The 14808-nt window shown below is 38.4% G+C and overlaps 1 protein-coding gene across 4 annotated transcripts in view; it reads right to left on the bottom strand.

The window, feature by feature from the left end:
- Positions 1–14808, bottom strand: part of KIF13A (kinesin family member 13A) — a 104621-nt gene that overhangs the window by 11852 nt on the left and 77961 nt on the right. For 3 of the 4 annotated variants that reach the window (XM_048308269.1, XM_048308239.1, XM_048308258.1), the window contains exons 18-34: positions 13254–13416; positions 12485–12625; positions 10687–10836; positions 10371–10535; positions 9639–9812; positions 8970–9121; positions 8723–8855; positions 8486–8632; positions 7487–7525; positions 6094–6193; positions 5879–6005; positions 4790–4845; positions 3563–3687; positions 2353–2529; positions 1878–1970; positions 895–1047; positions 403–480 (exon numbers count right to left, since the gene is read on the bottom strand). In XM_048308269.1, the coding sequence (XP_048164226.1) occupies positions 403–480; positions 895–1047; positions 1878–1970; positions 2353–2529; positions 3563–3687; positions 4790–4845; positions 5879–6005; positions 6094–6193; positions 7487–7525; positions 8486–8632; positions 8723–8855; positions 8970–9121; positions 9639–9812; positions 10371–10535; positions 10687–10836; positions 12485–12625; positions 13254–13416 (2173 nt within the window). The remainder of the gene's footprint in view (positions 1–402; positions 481–894; positions 1048–1877; positions 1971–2352; positions 2530–3562; positions 3688–4789; positions 4846–5878; positions 6006–6093; positions 6194–7486; positions 7526–8485; positions 8633–8722; positions 8856–8969; positions 9122–9638; positions 9813–10370; positions 10536–10686; positions 10837–12484; positions 12626–13253; positions 13417–14808) is intronic. The other variant, XM_048308249.1, reaches the window with a different exon arrangement.

Genomic DNA, 14808 nt, shown 5'->3' with positions numbered 1-14808 from the left:
TGTAAAAAGACATCTACATTTCTGCTGTATGAGTGGGTGAGAGGAGATCACATAAAATGCACACAAAATGGAAACTACCCCTTTACACTGTGAAAAAAGTTAAAAGGGACTTGAAGATAATAGTAATCTGAATCAGGGCAGTTGTCATTGTGAACTACTTCCTAAATGGATATCCTTATAAAAGGAGAAGAGTTTCAACCAACTCTCCCATTTCCCTGTTAATTTTGTTATCTCCTAGGACGGTGGGGAGCGGTTTCACTTCGTGACCGCTTTCCATAGGCTGGTTAGTCCCAGCACAGAGTAATCATCACCGTATCTCGTTGTGCAAGCATTACATCAGCACACAGAGAGCAGCCCCCTGCCCCATCAGGGCTAATGCATTGGATGATGAAGGGTCCTTACGTTGTGCACATTCGGAGTGCTGATGCTCCTGCGGATGTTCCTGGCTTTGGTGGAGAGAGCCTCTTTGACGGTGACTGCCTGTGTAAAGAGAACAAAACACTAACAGCAATGCCATGGTCTCCTCAGGAGAACTGAGCTAGCAGGATAGGGACTTTTTTTCAGTGGAGCTAACAGCAGCAATCAGGGCCTGCATTCACAAATCTTAACTTGCACACACAACCACCAAAGCTTCTGTCTGCAATTCATTCTTTGCCCTTTGCCTGTTCAGGTTCTGAGTACTACAGCATTGCCAGCTTTAGTTACTACATCCACCGCCACTGGGAATTTCCATTTCACAGAAGTAACTTAGTCTTACATTTATCTGTCCAACGATCTCAAAAAAAAAACCCCAACTAAAAAAGAAAAGTAACACAGTATTTTTAAAAGATCAATCATCTCTTCTTGAATTCTCATAATCTAGCACAAAGGCTGCAAGAAATGCTTTTTCCTTGCCTGTCTTAGTCGTTCAAGGCTCAGAATGTTCTCCACTTGCAGCACACCACGTGTGTATTTCTCAATGTAGGTTTCGCCATCCGATGTGCCCTCGTTCTCACTCCTTGCAGCCATCAGTGCTAAGGTCTCACGATCCTCAATTTCTTCTGTAGCCTAAAGTAGAAGTTACACCATTGAAGGTTTCAAAAAGTAAAGCCAATTGTGTTAGTTCACTTTTTCAGACCAGTTCAATCCAGAAATTAACTTGAATTGGGCATCTCAAACTTAGCAGCAAACCTAATTACAATGATGCAGGGCTTTTCAATAGAGATGCAAATGATGCTGAAGAGATCAAGCTTAGGAGAAGTTCTGAGCATTTGCTGTAGTAAATGCACTTCCAGAAATAATGCATATATAACCTGAAACTGTGTATGTTAAGGCTCAACTAATGACAACTTCCTAGGCAAGGAAATATAATTTCCTTCCCAAATCTTAAAATATTCTGTGATTTCCCTAGAGTTTAAAATTTAAGTAGTACTGCAACAAGGTGACAATTACATGGTGACAAGACTATTTATGTTTTCATTTGTCCAGTTTGTTTACCTTTAAAATAAATCTTATAGTACATTTACAACTTGTATGAGTTTTTTCTATAAAAAGTAATTTATATTCCTGTGAACTCAGCTTCCCAGCTATTCTGTTTCACAGACCTGAACATTCCTCGGAGTACCCCCTATATTTTCCCTGTAGACACTAATGGGCTTTCAAAAATAACTCTGCTACAAAAACTCAGTTAAACACAGTGGAAAGAGAAAATAAATCCCCACAGTTTTCAACTGTTTAAAGATAAACATGATCTCACACTGAACTTCAGTATATCCACTTTGGCAAGCTGCCTCATATCAGCAAAGCACGACATTTACTTTCTAATCAGTATCACCCACTGCAGTAGGTCAATTCCATTGGTTTCTGTGAATTTGCCAGAGAAACACAGTATAATTTACCTTTGGTATATTGGATACTATTTCATATGTCACTCCACAGGCATAATATATATTTTTCAAGGATATTCTCCTTTTCAGGCTCTGGGTAAAACTCTAGAAACAAAGTAATTTTCAGTTACTGTTTTGATAATTATTATTTATGACATCCTAAGAAATAAAAAGGTGCAATGCCAAATCTGATTACAAAGGCAATCAGAATCATAATTTATTAAGTTACTTTTTCTAGCATTTATGACATTTTAAGCACTCTTTACAGCACTGTGCTTGGTATACAACACTACTAAGTTCAATCAGTTGAAAAATGGACAGCTCAAAGAAATATACCAGTACACAGCTTCACTGCAACCTATAAAAACCTAGTTTTCATTTACCTCTTGTAAGACTCATAAAATTAAGCAAGCAGCTAAGAAAGCACACTCATTAAATTAAGAATATGAAACAAAACAAGGAATAAAAGAATATATGGACTTTCTACCTGCTTGTTATAAATGTTGGCTGCAATCCTTTTGCGTAATACCAGTTCCATTGCAGCAGGGTGACTGAGCTGCACAGTAGTCTTCACTATTAAGTAAATTCTCTCATTTTGAGGAGTTACCCTATTCAGGTGCACTGAATCATGGACAGAAGAGTCCCAGGCAGCAGTGGCTGAAACCTATGCAGACAAATTAAGTGGAGGAAGGAAAGGGAAATCAAAGATTTTATTAGTCTAACAACAGGTATCATTTGCAATGATTTAACCTGAAGTAAAACAATTCCTTAATGAGAGAAAAATCAGCATCATTGAACAAAGTGGAGTCAAACCTCCTTTTCATAACAAGGAATTTATCAGAAGAAGCAAAAAAGAGGTGTTAAGACAGTGGGGCAAACAATCATGACCACAATCCCTGCACTGTGCAAACCCTGCCCCCCAAAAAAAAGTCTTCACACAGCTGGAGACAGAAAGGAAAGCAGAAGCAAGACTGGATAAAGCAATACAAATCCTACTGCTACTATATTAAAAGTATATTAATTTCAATGTAAAATCTTCCATCTATGTTGGATTAGGTTATAACAGCTCCCAACAGAATAAACTTGCATCTGTTCTGGAGAATGGGGTTTTTTTCCTTCCGTTTCCCTTCTCCCCAACTCTGCTGTCCCATTTATTCTGGAAACGTCTCAAACAATGGCCTGAGTAGGCGCATAGACACAGAACATGGAAGGAGTCAGTTAAGAAATTCCAAAATGGATTCAGAACCATTAATTTCCAACAATTCCCAAGCCATATATTTAAAAAACAGTAATTTTGTGCTACAAATGAAAAAAGTTTTATTTAAGTATTAAGCTTTGCCTAGTGTGCACAATAAATCAAGTAGTTTTTTCTGAAGAACTAAGAGTCTGCAAGAGGAATGATGAAGGTGTGAGGAAAGCAGGAAAAGAGATTTTTAGTCAGACAGTTGAATTATTCTTTTGCCAAGAGCTAAGACTTGTTATCTCTGAATTAAGGCAAAAGAGCTAACAAGTTATATTCTCTTCAATTCTAAATAAATAGGCCAGAAAATAAAGGCAGCACTAGATACAGATGGTACTTCTAAGACAAAAGGGTAGTAATAATAATAATTAAATACATAGAAGTAGGAAATAAAACATAAGAAGAAAGCATTAACACAAGCTGCAGTTGTCAAGAAGGAGGCTTGCTAAAAATTTACCTCATCATCACTGTGTTTTATGATCGGTAGATAAAAGAATGGGCTCCCATGCTCCTTTGGTAGTATTGAGTTAACTCCTGAGGCATGGGGACCTATAAGTTGTTCACTGGCACTGAGGTCATCAGCTAATGAAACAAATGTACAAAGAATGAAATAGTTTTATATCAAAGGGTATGAATATACAGAGGCAAAGTTGTAATGCAAAGTCCTAATAAAGGCCTAGCCATAATTCATAATACATTTAATCCTACTTTATCTTATTACTATGCAGCATTTTGAAGATTATTTCAGCATACAAAAGAAATTGAGAATAGCAGTTCTGGCTGCATAAGGCTTTTAGCTAAACAAAAAAACAAACAAAAGGTGTGCAATGACACAGTCAACCTGTTTAAATATCCTATTTGATCTTTTGCCAGCTAATCTCTACTGATAGTAAAAAAAAAAACCAACCAAGATAAAAACATTCCTTGTGAGCACAGATGAAGGAGGAGGGTATTGCATTTTCCAAAAGCATACACTAAAGCAGGTATTGATGCATTGCCTATATAAATATGTGTAGTAGCTCACTTCACTGCTGGATGTGATACGGACTGTGGATCCTCTTCTGCTCTATGTTCAGGTTTATAATTAGACTTGCTTCTTAAACAGTCCTTAAATGTGGAGCTACCTCTTCTCTTGTTACTTACACTGTGTATCTGTGTCTTAAGAATATATATATCAATATTCTTCTCATATTTACAACTAAATGCCTTCAAAGGGAGAACACTTAGATTCTCTAAAAAATGCTCATTATAGCCCTAATACAGTCTTCATTAAATGAGCTGTTTAAGACTCCAGAGATATGTCAGTGGAAGGAGCTCTGAAAGCACTGGGAGATTCTCCATCAGTGTTTTAATGACATGTGAATTTGTACATCAAAATGCTTACAGGATTTCCTCATCTGCTGTTTGATTCAAACTAAGCTTGCTTTCTTACGCTATTTGCTGTTGTACAGTCTATCACCGTACTCTTGTGTTCCCTGACTTTCTAAAATAGTTGTGCTTAATTATGCCAACATACACAACCAGAAGAAAAAGCACTTTACAAGCCATATCAGACAGTGTCATTGCCAGGACTTGTTTATTTCTTACACCTTTCAGGTTCATTCTTCCATTTAACAATTTATTGACCCAAACTAATCCCCCATTTCCCCCTCCACAAGTTTCTTAATCTGTTTTTACAACATACCATTCAGATCAAGGAAGAGGACAGGTATATGTGTTTCCATTCCCGCAGGTGGAATCCTGAAACAAAACAAACTGCTGGCAACAAAGAAGGCAAATTCATACCTAAGCTTATTTGGGCAAACAGATCATCTTACAATATTCATTAATTGTAACCAATGGCTAAAGCTGGCAGCATTTTGATGGCTCCTCTGAATGCCTGTGTGGCACAGACAGCATTTTGTTTATCTACACGCAGAGCTAAATGTAGAGCTTTGCCAAAACTCAATTCACACCACAGAGCACGTGGCAGTTGCTGTGAGGACCAGAGTTTTAAACATCCTGTTCTGTTCCTTGTGAAGTTAACTGGTTGTAGTCATCTCATATATAAAGGTCAGCAACCCTTCAAACAATTGGATATGTAACTACTGTCAGTCTTTATATCCATAAACACACTTTTAGTTATATGATCACAGCACGCTTCAGGTGGGTAAGGGGAAAAATGGTGAGAAAAGAGTATTGCTACATTATTCCCCAAATACTATTGGAGACATTAGTGTGCACTTAATTAGAGGAGTATTTCTTGTCCATACTTTCCCAAACCCCAACACATTGCATTCCTCATTTTTGCATGTCAGGTCCAAAGATCATAGTTAAAACACAGATTTAAATGAAGCTAAAGAGAAATATATTGCAAATTCAGAAGAAACAGAGAACATCCTTTGAAATTAGAGTTTCTTCCCTCTCCACCCTTTATCAGTGACATTATCACGTTTTCTACCATCTATCTTTCAATCACTCCTTTTATGAAAGGAATCAAACTACTGGATAATCTTCTCAGTTGTATAAAGTTGTAAAATACTATATTATATTCAAAGGTGATTTTCAAACCTTGAAAGCTATTCCAAAGCTACTCTATGTAATATGTTTGCTAAGCAAATCTTTCTTACATTCAGAACAGCACCTGACTTTCTAAGCCTTCTCCCAGCTGAAAGCAGTTTGTAGTATTACAGGAAAATACAGAAAAGTCCAAAATATCCTTAGATTTGTACCTTGCAGCATACAAAGTTTATGGACAAAAAGCTGACAACTCCAGTGGCTTTTCTGAACGTACCAATTTGCGGGGGCACCGGGAATTCCACTGCCTGGTGCTGGAACAAACACTGCATTCCTCTCTTCTGTCAGCCCTACCCACTGCTCCACCAGCCGGGCTTCCCGTTCTATATCATCCTCAGATTTTTCTACAGTGGAAGAGATTAGGATTACACACGAGACACACTTTTTGTGGTATAGGGCATAAAGTTCTTATGACAGAGACTTCAAGCAAACCTTGTTTGTTGCTGATCTTTTGGATCTGCTCATCTAAGTATTCTCTGCGTTTTATTAATGCATCAGACCACCTTTCTCGCACACAGTTTAAATCTTCTTCCTAACATGGAAACAGAGAAGAAAGTCACTAGACTATGTGGGTAAGAATAAAGGGCAGTGAATTTTGTGGTAATTTAATCAGAATTTATATTAAATGGCTTGCACGATGCAGAAAACTTTTTTCCCCCAAATGACATGCACACTGATTAAGTGCCTCATCACCCATGAATGGAAGTTTATTTGCTTTCAGGTCTCAGATTCCAACAGGAGAAAAGAAAATGTGACTGCCTCTGCTGCTGAACAGATTACACACCATGAGCTAATTACTCACAGAAGTGGCAATCAAACTTTTGAATAGCATATGGAAGAGGAAAACCCGGTATCATCAGTTGATCATAAGTTCTCCTGAAGATTAGACAGGTCAGTACACCCTCAAACCTGCACAAAATTCCATTGCTAGCAGCTGCTATCAGTGCAATTGAAAGATTTCTCATGCAAACAAAACCCATCATGCAATCATGCTTTGTGGTATCACAGAAAATCTGGTTGGTTCTTCTCTGTGATATGTCAGGAAGCGCATAAACAGCCCGCAAGAAGTTAGTACCTTTAAATTATATTTTTGAGATTGATAGGAAACCTAACACATCATTTTAAGGGATGTCAGCATTCTCACCTAACTGGTTTTACTTCTGTAAGACTGCCTATTAGAAAGAAGTCTTCTATGTAGAAATCTGAAATTTATTTTACTTTGGGGGGGATTTCCTCTTCTGCTCTTTGTCACCTTTTAAAATGAGTCTTCTGTTATACTGCCTAAATTGCGACTTATCACACAGAAAAACAGGGTCAAAGCTGGGTTTTGTGCAAATAAAACAAAATTGCTTCACTGAAGCTTCTGTATCTACCCCCCATTCACATCCTCCACTCTCTCTCACTCAAGCATTTCAGGAAACTGCACAACTTAAAAGGTTATGATATTTTCTTTAGAAAACAAACAAAATATCCTATGCTGCATAATTTCCCTGGAAAGGATGCCTGCAGCTGCTGGCTCTTTCCCCTGTGATATTCATAGGAAACTGCTTTCATTCTAAATTAAAGTTTCAAAGCTTTTATTCCCATAGCAATTCATGTAGCCAGTTAGGAGAGCTGACTGCAGAGTACTAGAGAAGAGAGGACACTGTAAGAGTATGAAGTCACAAGGTAAACTGAAATAGCAGTGTTTTATAGCCCAGGTAGCCTCTAAAATGCACAGCACGTGTGTATTTCAAAGCCGCTTTTGCTTGTTCATTTGAGAGTTGCTGGCCATTAGCATTAGCTGTGCCCCATGCCGCAGGATTGACAGCAACAGCAGCAATACCTGGTAACTATCCATATCACCACCATCATCCTCCTCCTTCTGGTAGGAGAAAATACATTTTGTAAAACACAAAAACCCATGCATTTAGCTCAACAGAAATTCACAAAAATAATCCAAAACATGAATACAAATATTTCTGCCACAAACTTGTAAAATGTTAAAATCACAACACTCAAATAACTAGTCTTATTAATAGGTAGAAAGATTTTTTTTTCATTACAGACTGTAGCAGCTCAGCCATGATTTGTGTATTAGTGAATATGTTTATTAAAAAAAAAAAGATAATTTAAAACCCCCCAGAATCCAGTGCCAGAAAAACAACTGAGCAAGCAGATCACTAATCTTAAGTTTTACAGTTTCATCTGTATCCAAGTATAGAATTATTTGTGGAACTGAATGCAAAAATTCTGACAAAAGGCACCTTGCTTCCCTGGGTGGCCCATTCCACTTGTTCTTTGCCATCACTGTTAAAATCATGCTTTATTTCCAATATGAATTTATGTGGTATCAGCTGAAATAATTTATGCTTAAGGACTATACTGGGTATGTGGAATACCCCTTTCAAATTCAGTGATGACTGTTTTTGATTCTTATCAAATAACAACTTGGTGGTTTTTGAAAAGCTAAATAGTATCTCACTACATTTTCTCTACTAAATTTCTTTTTTTTCTGTTTTTTCCCTCCTCAACTTTCACCATCCCTAGAAGGTAGAGAAACTAATACACTAGGAATCTAGTATTAATCCCCTCTACACACAAAAGTAAAAACAATTTCCATATTCCTTCTGTCCTGCCACACTTGGTACTTTATCACTCATCCATTGAGTTATAAGCAAAAAAAGAAGCAGATTTAGCACCACATGCTCACGTTACATGTATTAACCTCAAACACATGTAAAACTGCAAATCACGTACCAGTGTGCTAAGGTCCCTTTTGGAATTATGTCAGGCTGGGTCTAGAACAGCAGAACCACATCAAAATGAGAAATTACTGCCTTACCTGGTAGCTGTCCAAGCCCCTTTGCAGTTTGGTTGATCTGGCAGTCACCCCACCTACAGAGACTGAAAGAATTGCTTCTACCATGAGAGGCAACGTTCCCGAATGCTGCACAGGTTTCACTGTCACCTGAACTCTGCGAGAATGACCCTAAGCAGGAAATTGAGGTAGAGAGAAACTAAGAATAAAATTTAAAAATCAATTTAAGCATGAATAAGATGGCAAGCAAAAGATATGTACCTGCCTAAGCTGGAAAATTCCCCCTGTGTTTACATCTTTTGCCTGATGGAGTTCAACTGCAGTGTATTCACCCATCTCATTCAATTCTTGTATGGAAATCCACATTTCTATTCTTCGAGTTACTTCATTCCATCTAAAAAGACATCCCCATAAAAACTCATGGTTGCCTCAAAGTATTTTGTGCAGCACAGGTATTAAAAAACTTTTAGAAAGTTGATGGATGCGTTCATTTGTAATTTATTTGTACCTGTCTCTCAGTGTCCTAGTTTTTGCATGAAGAGAATCAACTTCCCAAACAGAGTTGCCATTGCCAGTACATCTGTGACCCCACACCTCAATAGCAAGAGCTCCTTCTGAAATGAACTCCAAAAACTCCTCTGTGACATTCACCACGTAGTCCTGGCAATGAGAAAAAACAATCACATTCAACCATATTAAATAAGTGCATCTCCTCAACTTGCTTATAAGGACACACCAAACAACTAAACTTCCTGCCTGATAAAATCATACAGTATGCATCACAAAGCTCGACTCTGGACAAGAAAGTTGTAAAACCTCATCATCTCAGTAATTCATGCTTCTGCATAAGTGATGTCACAGCTCCAGTGACCTCTTTTAAGCTACTGAGCTTGCCAAACAAGTATATAATCAGTCATTATATAAACAGTATCTTTCTCCACACATTAAAGATGACATCTGAATTTAAAAGACCACTAATTAAAAGATCTTTTCCTTTTGCTACATTTTGAAGAAGTGATGAACTGAAATATTATGGCATTCTTAAGCATAGTCAAAAGTCATTAGTTATATGACTTAACTCTCTCCTTCCCCCAGCAAAATAAGGCTCAGACTCTGAACAGTTTCTCTCAAACGTATGATCCTCCTGGTAACACTATTTCAAAATAAAAATACTTACCTTACAGTGAGAGAAGGTCACTGTAAAACGAGCATCTTTACTCTGAGGTGAAGGCACATCTGGATCTACCACTGGTGCTGCCACTGTTGACTCGCACTGATCCCAAAATGTGTATTGACAAAAGACAAAGTTGGAGAGATAAGGTGGCAGTCCAGTTGCTTCTTTTATTTTTACCTGAGGAGACAAAACAGATGTTGTCACGAATATGATTGTTTCTTCTTCAACTGAAAATTAAAGACCAACAGCCAAGAAGAAATTTAAAGGGCAGTAAGGACATTCCCATTTAGGAAATCTTATTTTGCATATACATAAATGTAGATGTAAGGACCTCACCCATGTACATGTTTCGTTTGACGAAGCTGATAAGCTCAAGTGGAGAATGAAATGCTTTATCACAGAAGAAATTGAATCCATACACCACCCATAGATACTACATTGGGCGATCAAACTACAGGGTATAGTTACAGGGAACTGTTTCCCCTTCTGTGTCTGCAAATAGTCCTTGTAACACCAGTACTTATGATGCAGATGTACATCTACTAGAAACTAATACAAATTAAATCAGCCGCTGACAACCACTGTCTGGCCTACCCTGAGCTGGAACAAGAGAAGTCTCTCCTTTTGGAGACTTTTCAGCAAGCCATAGTCTACATAGCCTAGTACTTTATATCAGGCTGACTACATAGTTACAGAGGCCTGAAACCATGAACTTCATCAGGTGTTCTCACTCACCCTGCAGGAGAGCTTTTTTGCTCTCTGAATAATTTCTCCGTTGTTATCCATGACTTCTAGACTCCCACTCTCACTGGAGTTCTCAGACGAGTCATCTCCTTCTACCACACGTTCTGGGACAGAGCCAGTGACACGCATTACTTCAACATGCAGCCGCCCTGCAACCTGAAGGCAATTACAAAGAGAACATACATGGCAGTTTGAAATTCACTGGGAAACAGCAGGCACCGTTTGCTTGTTAAACCCCTGGTGCACAGGGATCCTTCCAGCACAAGGAGCCCTGCAGGAGTGCTCAGTGTTCCCAGCCCGGCCCTACCTCGCCCTGCTGGCTGATGATGGGCACGGCGTACTGCAGCTTCACATCGTAGAAAAGGCACTCCAGAAACACGTTGGCAACGCCGATCAAGTTGTGGTTCTCCTGTGCTTCATAGAAAGGATCACCTCTCTTGCCAATCAGCCTCCTTATCTGTTTTAGAGATATTGAAAGAGATGTCACAAAACCATCAGCATGGGAACAGGAGATCAAATAACCTCACAGCATTAAAAGATCATGGCACAAAAATGACTTCACTACCCATCTTTTCTGTTCCTTCCTGTTACACAAGCAGAAAGAGACTGGAATCATAGTACAAATTTGAAATAAAATCTTTGAGATGAGACATTATACAATCCTTTCTTTACTAAGGGATATAATAATATGATGACCTGCATATTTCAGCAATGTCAAGGCAAAGCAGACTTTACTGTGAGCAATCACAGGAGCCATTGATTTCAAGATATTTCATGTTTTCTGCTCTGTTTATACTTCTTAAACAAGAGGTCAAACCATCCTCAGGTTGTGCTGGTCTGGCTGCTGACTACCACTACAAGGGCAAAGGAAAGGTGCAGGATGACTCCTACTTAAGCCTACACGTGTTCTTATGACTCCCATAGAACTGAGATCGCACCTGCAGCATTCCCCATACAGCCACAAATAATTCATGCAGATTCCTAGCATGATAGGCACTCCTCAGTGAATTTGTCAGTTCCTTCACCACTTCTTCTCTTTTGTCTTCCAACACATGCATTTGACCTACGTGTTTCTATGTAGCACATAGAACACATGCATTATGGACAACATAGGTCATGGAAAGGATGATCCTGGCTCAGGCAGACATAATGTATTCAAATATGTGCTATCAGTTCTTACTAAAGTCAGCAGCAAAATCATCGTTGTCTTCAATGGGCACAGATGAAGTGCTTGACCTCCCCTGTGTTATGATTTTAGAGATTCCCATTGTCCAGTCCAAAGCATGTAACAAAGGTACAAGAGTTGTTCAAACATATTTGAGAATGATTCTGGATACAAGTAATTTAGGTGCTTCCTATCACCCACAAGACAGTAAGATATACTTCCTATGCACTTCTACCTGGATACTTAGATGGTGTCTTCTGGAACACCAAATGTCACGTCTCTTTCCAGTAAACAAGCAAGTTTTTGACAAATCTCATGCTTATGTGCCAAGGCTAATGTGCTACTTAAATTCTCACAAAACACCACTTGGTTTTGATGGAAATACTGAGGTAGACTAAGTATCTTCAATTGATTTCTTCACTGCTTTAAGGCTAGAGAATATACAAATGCAATTAAAGAATATTTCATAGTTTAAAATCAAGTTTTATCCCACTAATATGTTCTGTGCCGTAAGTGTATCTAAGCAGCATCCTGGTTAGCTTTAACACTGACTGCAATTTAATAATTTTATTTCTAATGCAGCTTGCTGCTTCCATTCAGAGCTGGTGGTCATCTGCATGCCAGGTAAACATATGCTCCTAGTGGCACTGTGAGTCACTGCCTCAGCACAATTTTATCTGACCTCAGCACACTTAACATCTGAGAACACAAGTGAGATAGGACATACCTGTGTTTTATTATGCATGGACATTTTGAATATTTAGTATTAGTCATACTGGTTTTGTTCTGGGTTTTAGTTTGTTCGTTTTGGTTTTTAAAAGTAAAACATAGTACCCTAACCTTTCATATACAAAGTCATTGCACTTGCTCTCTACAATATATTAAAAGGGGTTTAAAGAAAAACTCAATCTTTGATCCATTTTGAAAATATGTAAGATACCTCAGGAACTTTCTCCTTCCATTCTTGATACAGGTCTCTCATGTCAATCAATTTGTTCTCTAGTTTCTCAATAGTCCACACCTGAGTACCTTTTCCTTTTCTTCTCACTTGAATTGCAGGCTCGCTTACTATTGCACCCCTCTAAATCAGAAGAAAAAAACCATCAGTGTAGGAAAGGTGCATTTAAGTGGTTTAACTCTTCACTCAAATTGCATTCCTAGAAAGGAATAAAATACAGAACATGCAGCTTCTCTTTGCATGCCAGTCATGCTGCTTCCGTCCTCAGAAAATGCATGGCCTAAACATCTCTGAGGATCCAGATCCCTTCATCCTTCTCAAACAATGACCATTCCCACAGGAACATTAACACACTCAATCAAAGCCCTTAGGACAAGCATATTATCCTAATTGCTATTATATTTACAGCAGCACTGTAAAACCCTTTAAGACATGAAATTGTAGGAAACTGTAACAAAACCCATTAATTTCTGCACACATAACTAGAACGCAGGTTCTGCAGCAACAGAACAAATGTCTGTTCATAATCTGCACGCACATATGGTGATCATACACTTGAAAACAGCATGAGGCATACTTAATGCTCTGCCATTTTTACTTAATTACTCACTTTCAATATATTAGTCAGGTAGTACTTCTATTTTGCCTATGCATAATCTAACAAAAGTAACATTTTATGGGCTCAAGATGGATGAATGCTACATAGTTTAGTCACAAAGCTACATTTTCCAGCATTCTTTGTTATCATTACCTTTTTGTTGGCACTGAGGTTTTCAGCAGGGATCTGAAGTGTTACTTGATAATCTGTTAGCTTACTCATTTCTTCTGCTAAGAAGTTTGCTTCTCTCACCAGAGTATTTGCCTTTACTATTTGCTCTCGAAGTTTAGCGAGGCTCTGTCGAAACAATTCATCCCTGTGGTGCAGTAGGTAACATAAAAAATACACAGAAACCTATTTCTATTATTGGAAAGCTGCAAATAGAGGTGCTAACAAAGAATTTTCTGAAACAAGTTTAAGAGGAAATGCTGCGTAGCACTGTGTCAAGGAACACAAAACACTCAGACAATTTTATTGAGGAAAAGCAGTGATCACATATTAAACAAACGAATTACTGTTGAGGCACGTCTAGTACGGTGATGTCCAAATAAAAGGACACAGTAATATGGGAGCTGGTACAGTGATGATTTCTTTAAAGCCCCGAGGGCATTTCGCATTTTCAAGAAATGAAATAATTGCAGCTGGTTTTGTCTTTAATCTGGAGTCCTGTTCCACAGAATCTACCAGTCCCAACATGTGAGACTTCATCTTGATAAAACCTGCTCTTCCTGCGATCATGATGTTAGAACCTGCAATCACTGCAGGCCACAGCTTTGTATCACACCAAGGGCTTTGCAGTGTTACAGACCACAGACCACCCTCCACTTACTCAAGCGTACACATTAAAAAAATAGAAATAAAAAAACCTTAAATCCTATTTACCCAAGGTATCTTTTAAGTAACAGATGAATGAGCACAGGTTAAAGCCTGTGCACTCAGTTTCTGGACAAATTCCAAAGAAGTTTCTCAGGCCTGTCTGAGCAAATCTACTCTAATGTAACACCTGGCAAACCTGCTATGACACATACTATACATACACCTGTGTACTAGGATATGTCCTCACCTGAGATTCTCATTTTTCAGTTACCTTTTAAAATTATCACGATTATCCTCTGAGCAAAGCTCATTCTGCCTTTCTTTGTAATCTCAACAGAATTTACTGTGTCTCATCACCTTTATAAAAGTCATCATCAAACTTCAGATATTTCAGTCACCAGCTCTCCCCTGTATGATTTTTTCAGCCTCTCTATGCAAAGTCCTACTGAAATATGGTACATGTTGAGCACATACACTTCTCATTTCTACGAAACACCTTACATTATACACAGTTGTAGGAGGAACAAGGGCTTTCCTATGAATACAGTCAAAGTCTGCCTGCTGCTAACATGCCTCTCAGTCACCAACAGAATTCCATTTGAGTGGTTATCTTTTTCCAAAAAATCCCAAAGAATGGCTAATTCAAATTGCACTCTGACAGTCCTCTGATACCACGACCACAGTTGTAAACAACCAGCAGTGTTAGCAAGCAGCCCTGAATTTTGGTGCCTTCAACATGCTAAAACATGCAGCTTTCTCCCTCTCTCCCACATCCAGCCTAGGTTTGCAACAGTGGTAGGTTTTATTGGATCTTAAATAGCTGCTACTACCAATGGATTTTTAGGAACTTCCTGCATATCTCCTCCCAGCATTACATGGAAAAATCCTTTCC

The sequence above is a fragment of the Corvus hawaiiensis genome, chromosome 1 (genome assembly GCF_020740725.1).
Source record: "Corvus hawaiiensis isolate bCorHaw1 chromosome 1, bCorHaw1.pri.cur, whole genome shotgun sequence".
In the NCBI taxonomy this organism is placed as follows: domain Eukaryota; kingdom Metazoa; phylum Chordata; class Aves; order Passeriformes; family Corvidae; genus Corvus; species Corvus hawaiiensis.
This window is presented reverse-complemented; position numbering and strand designations above follow the sequence as displayed.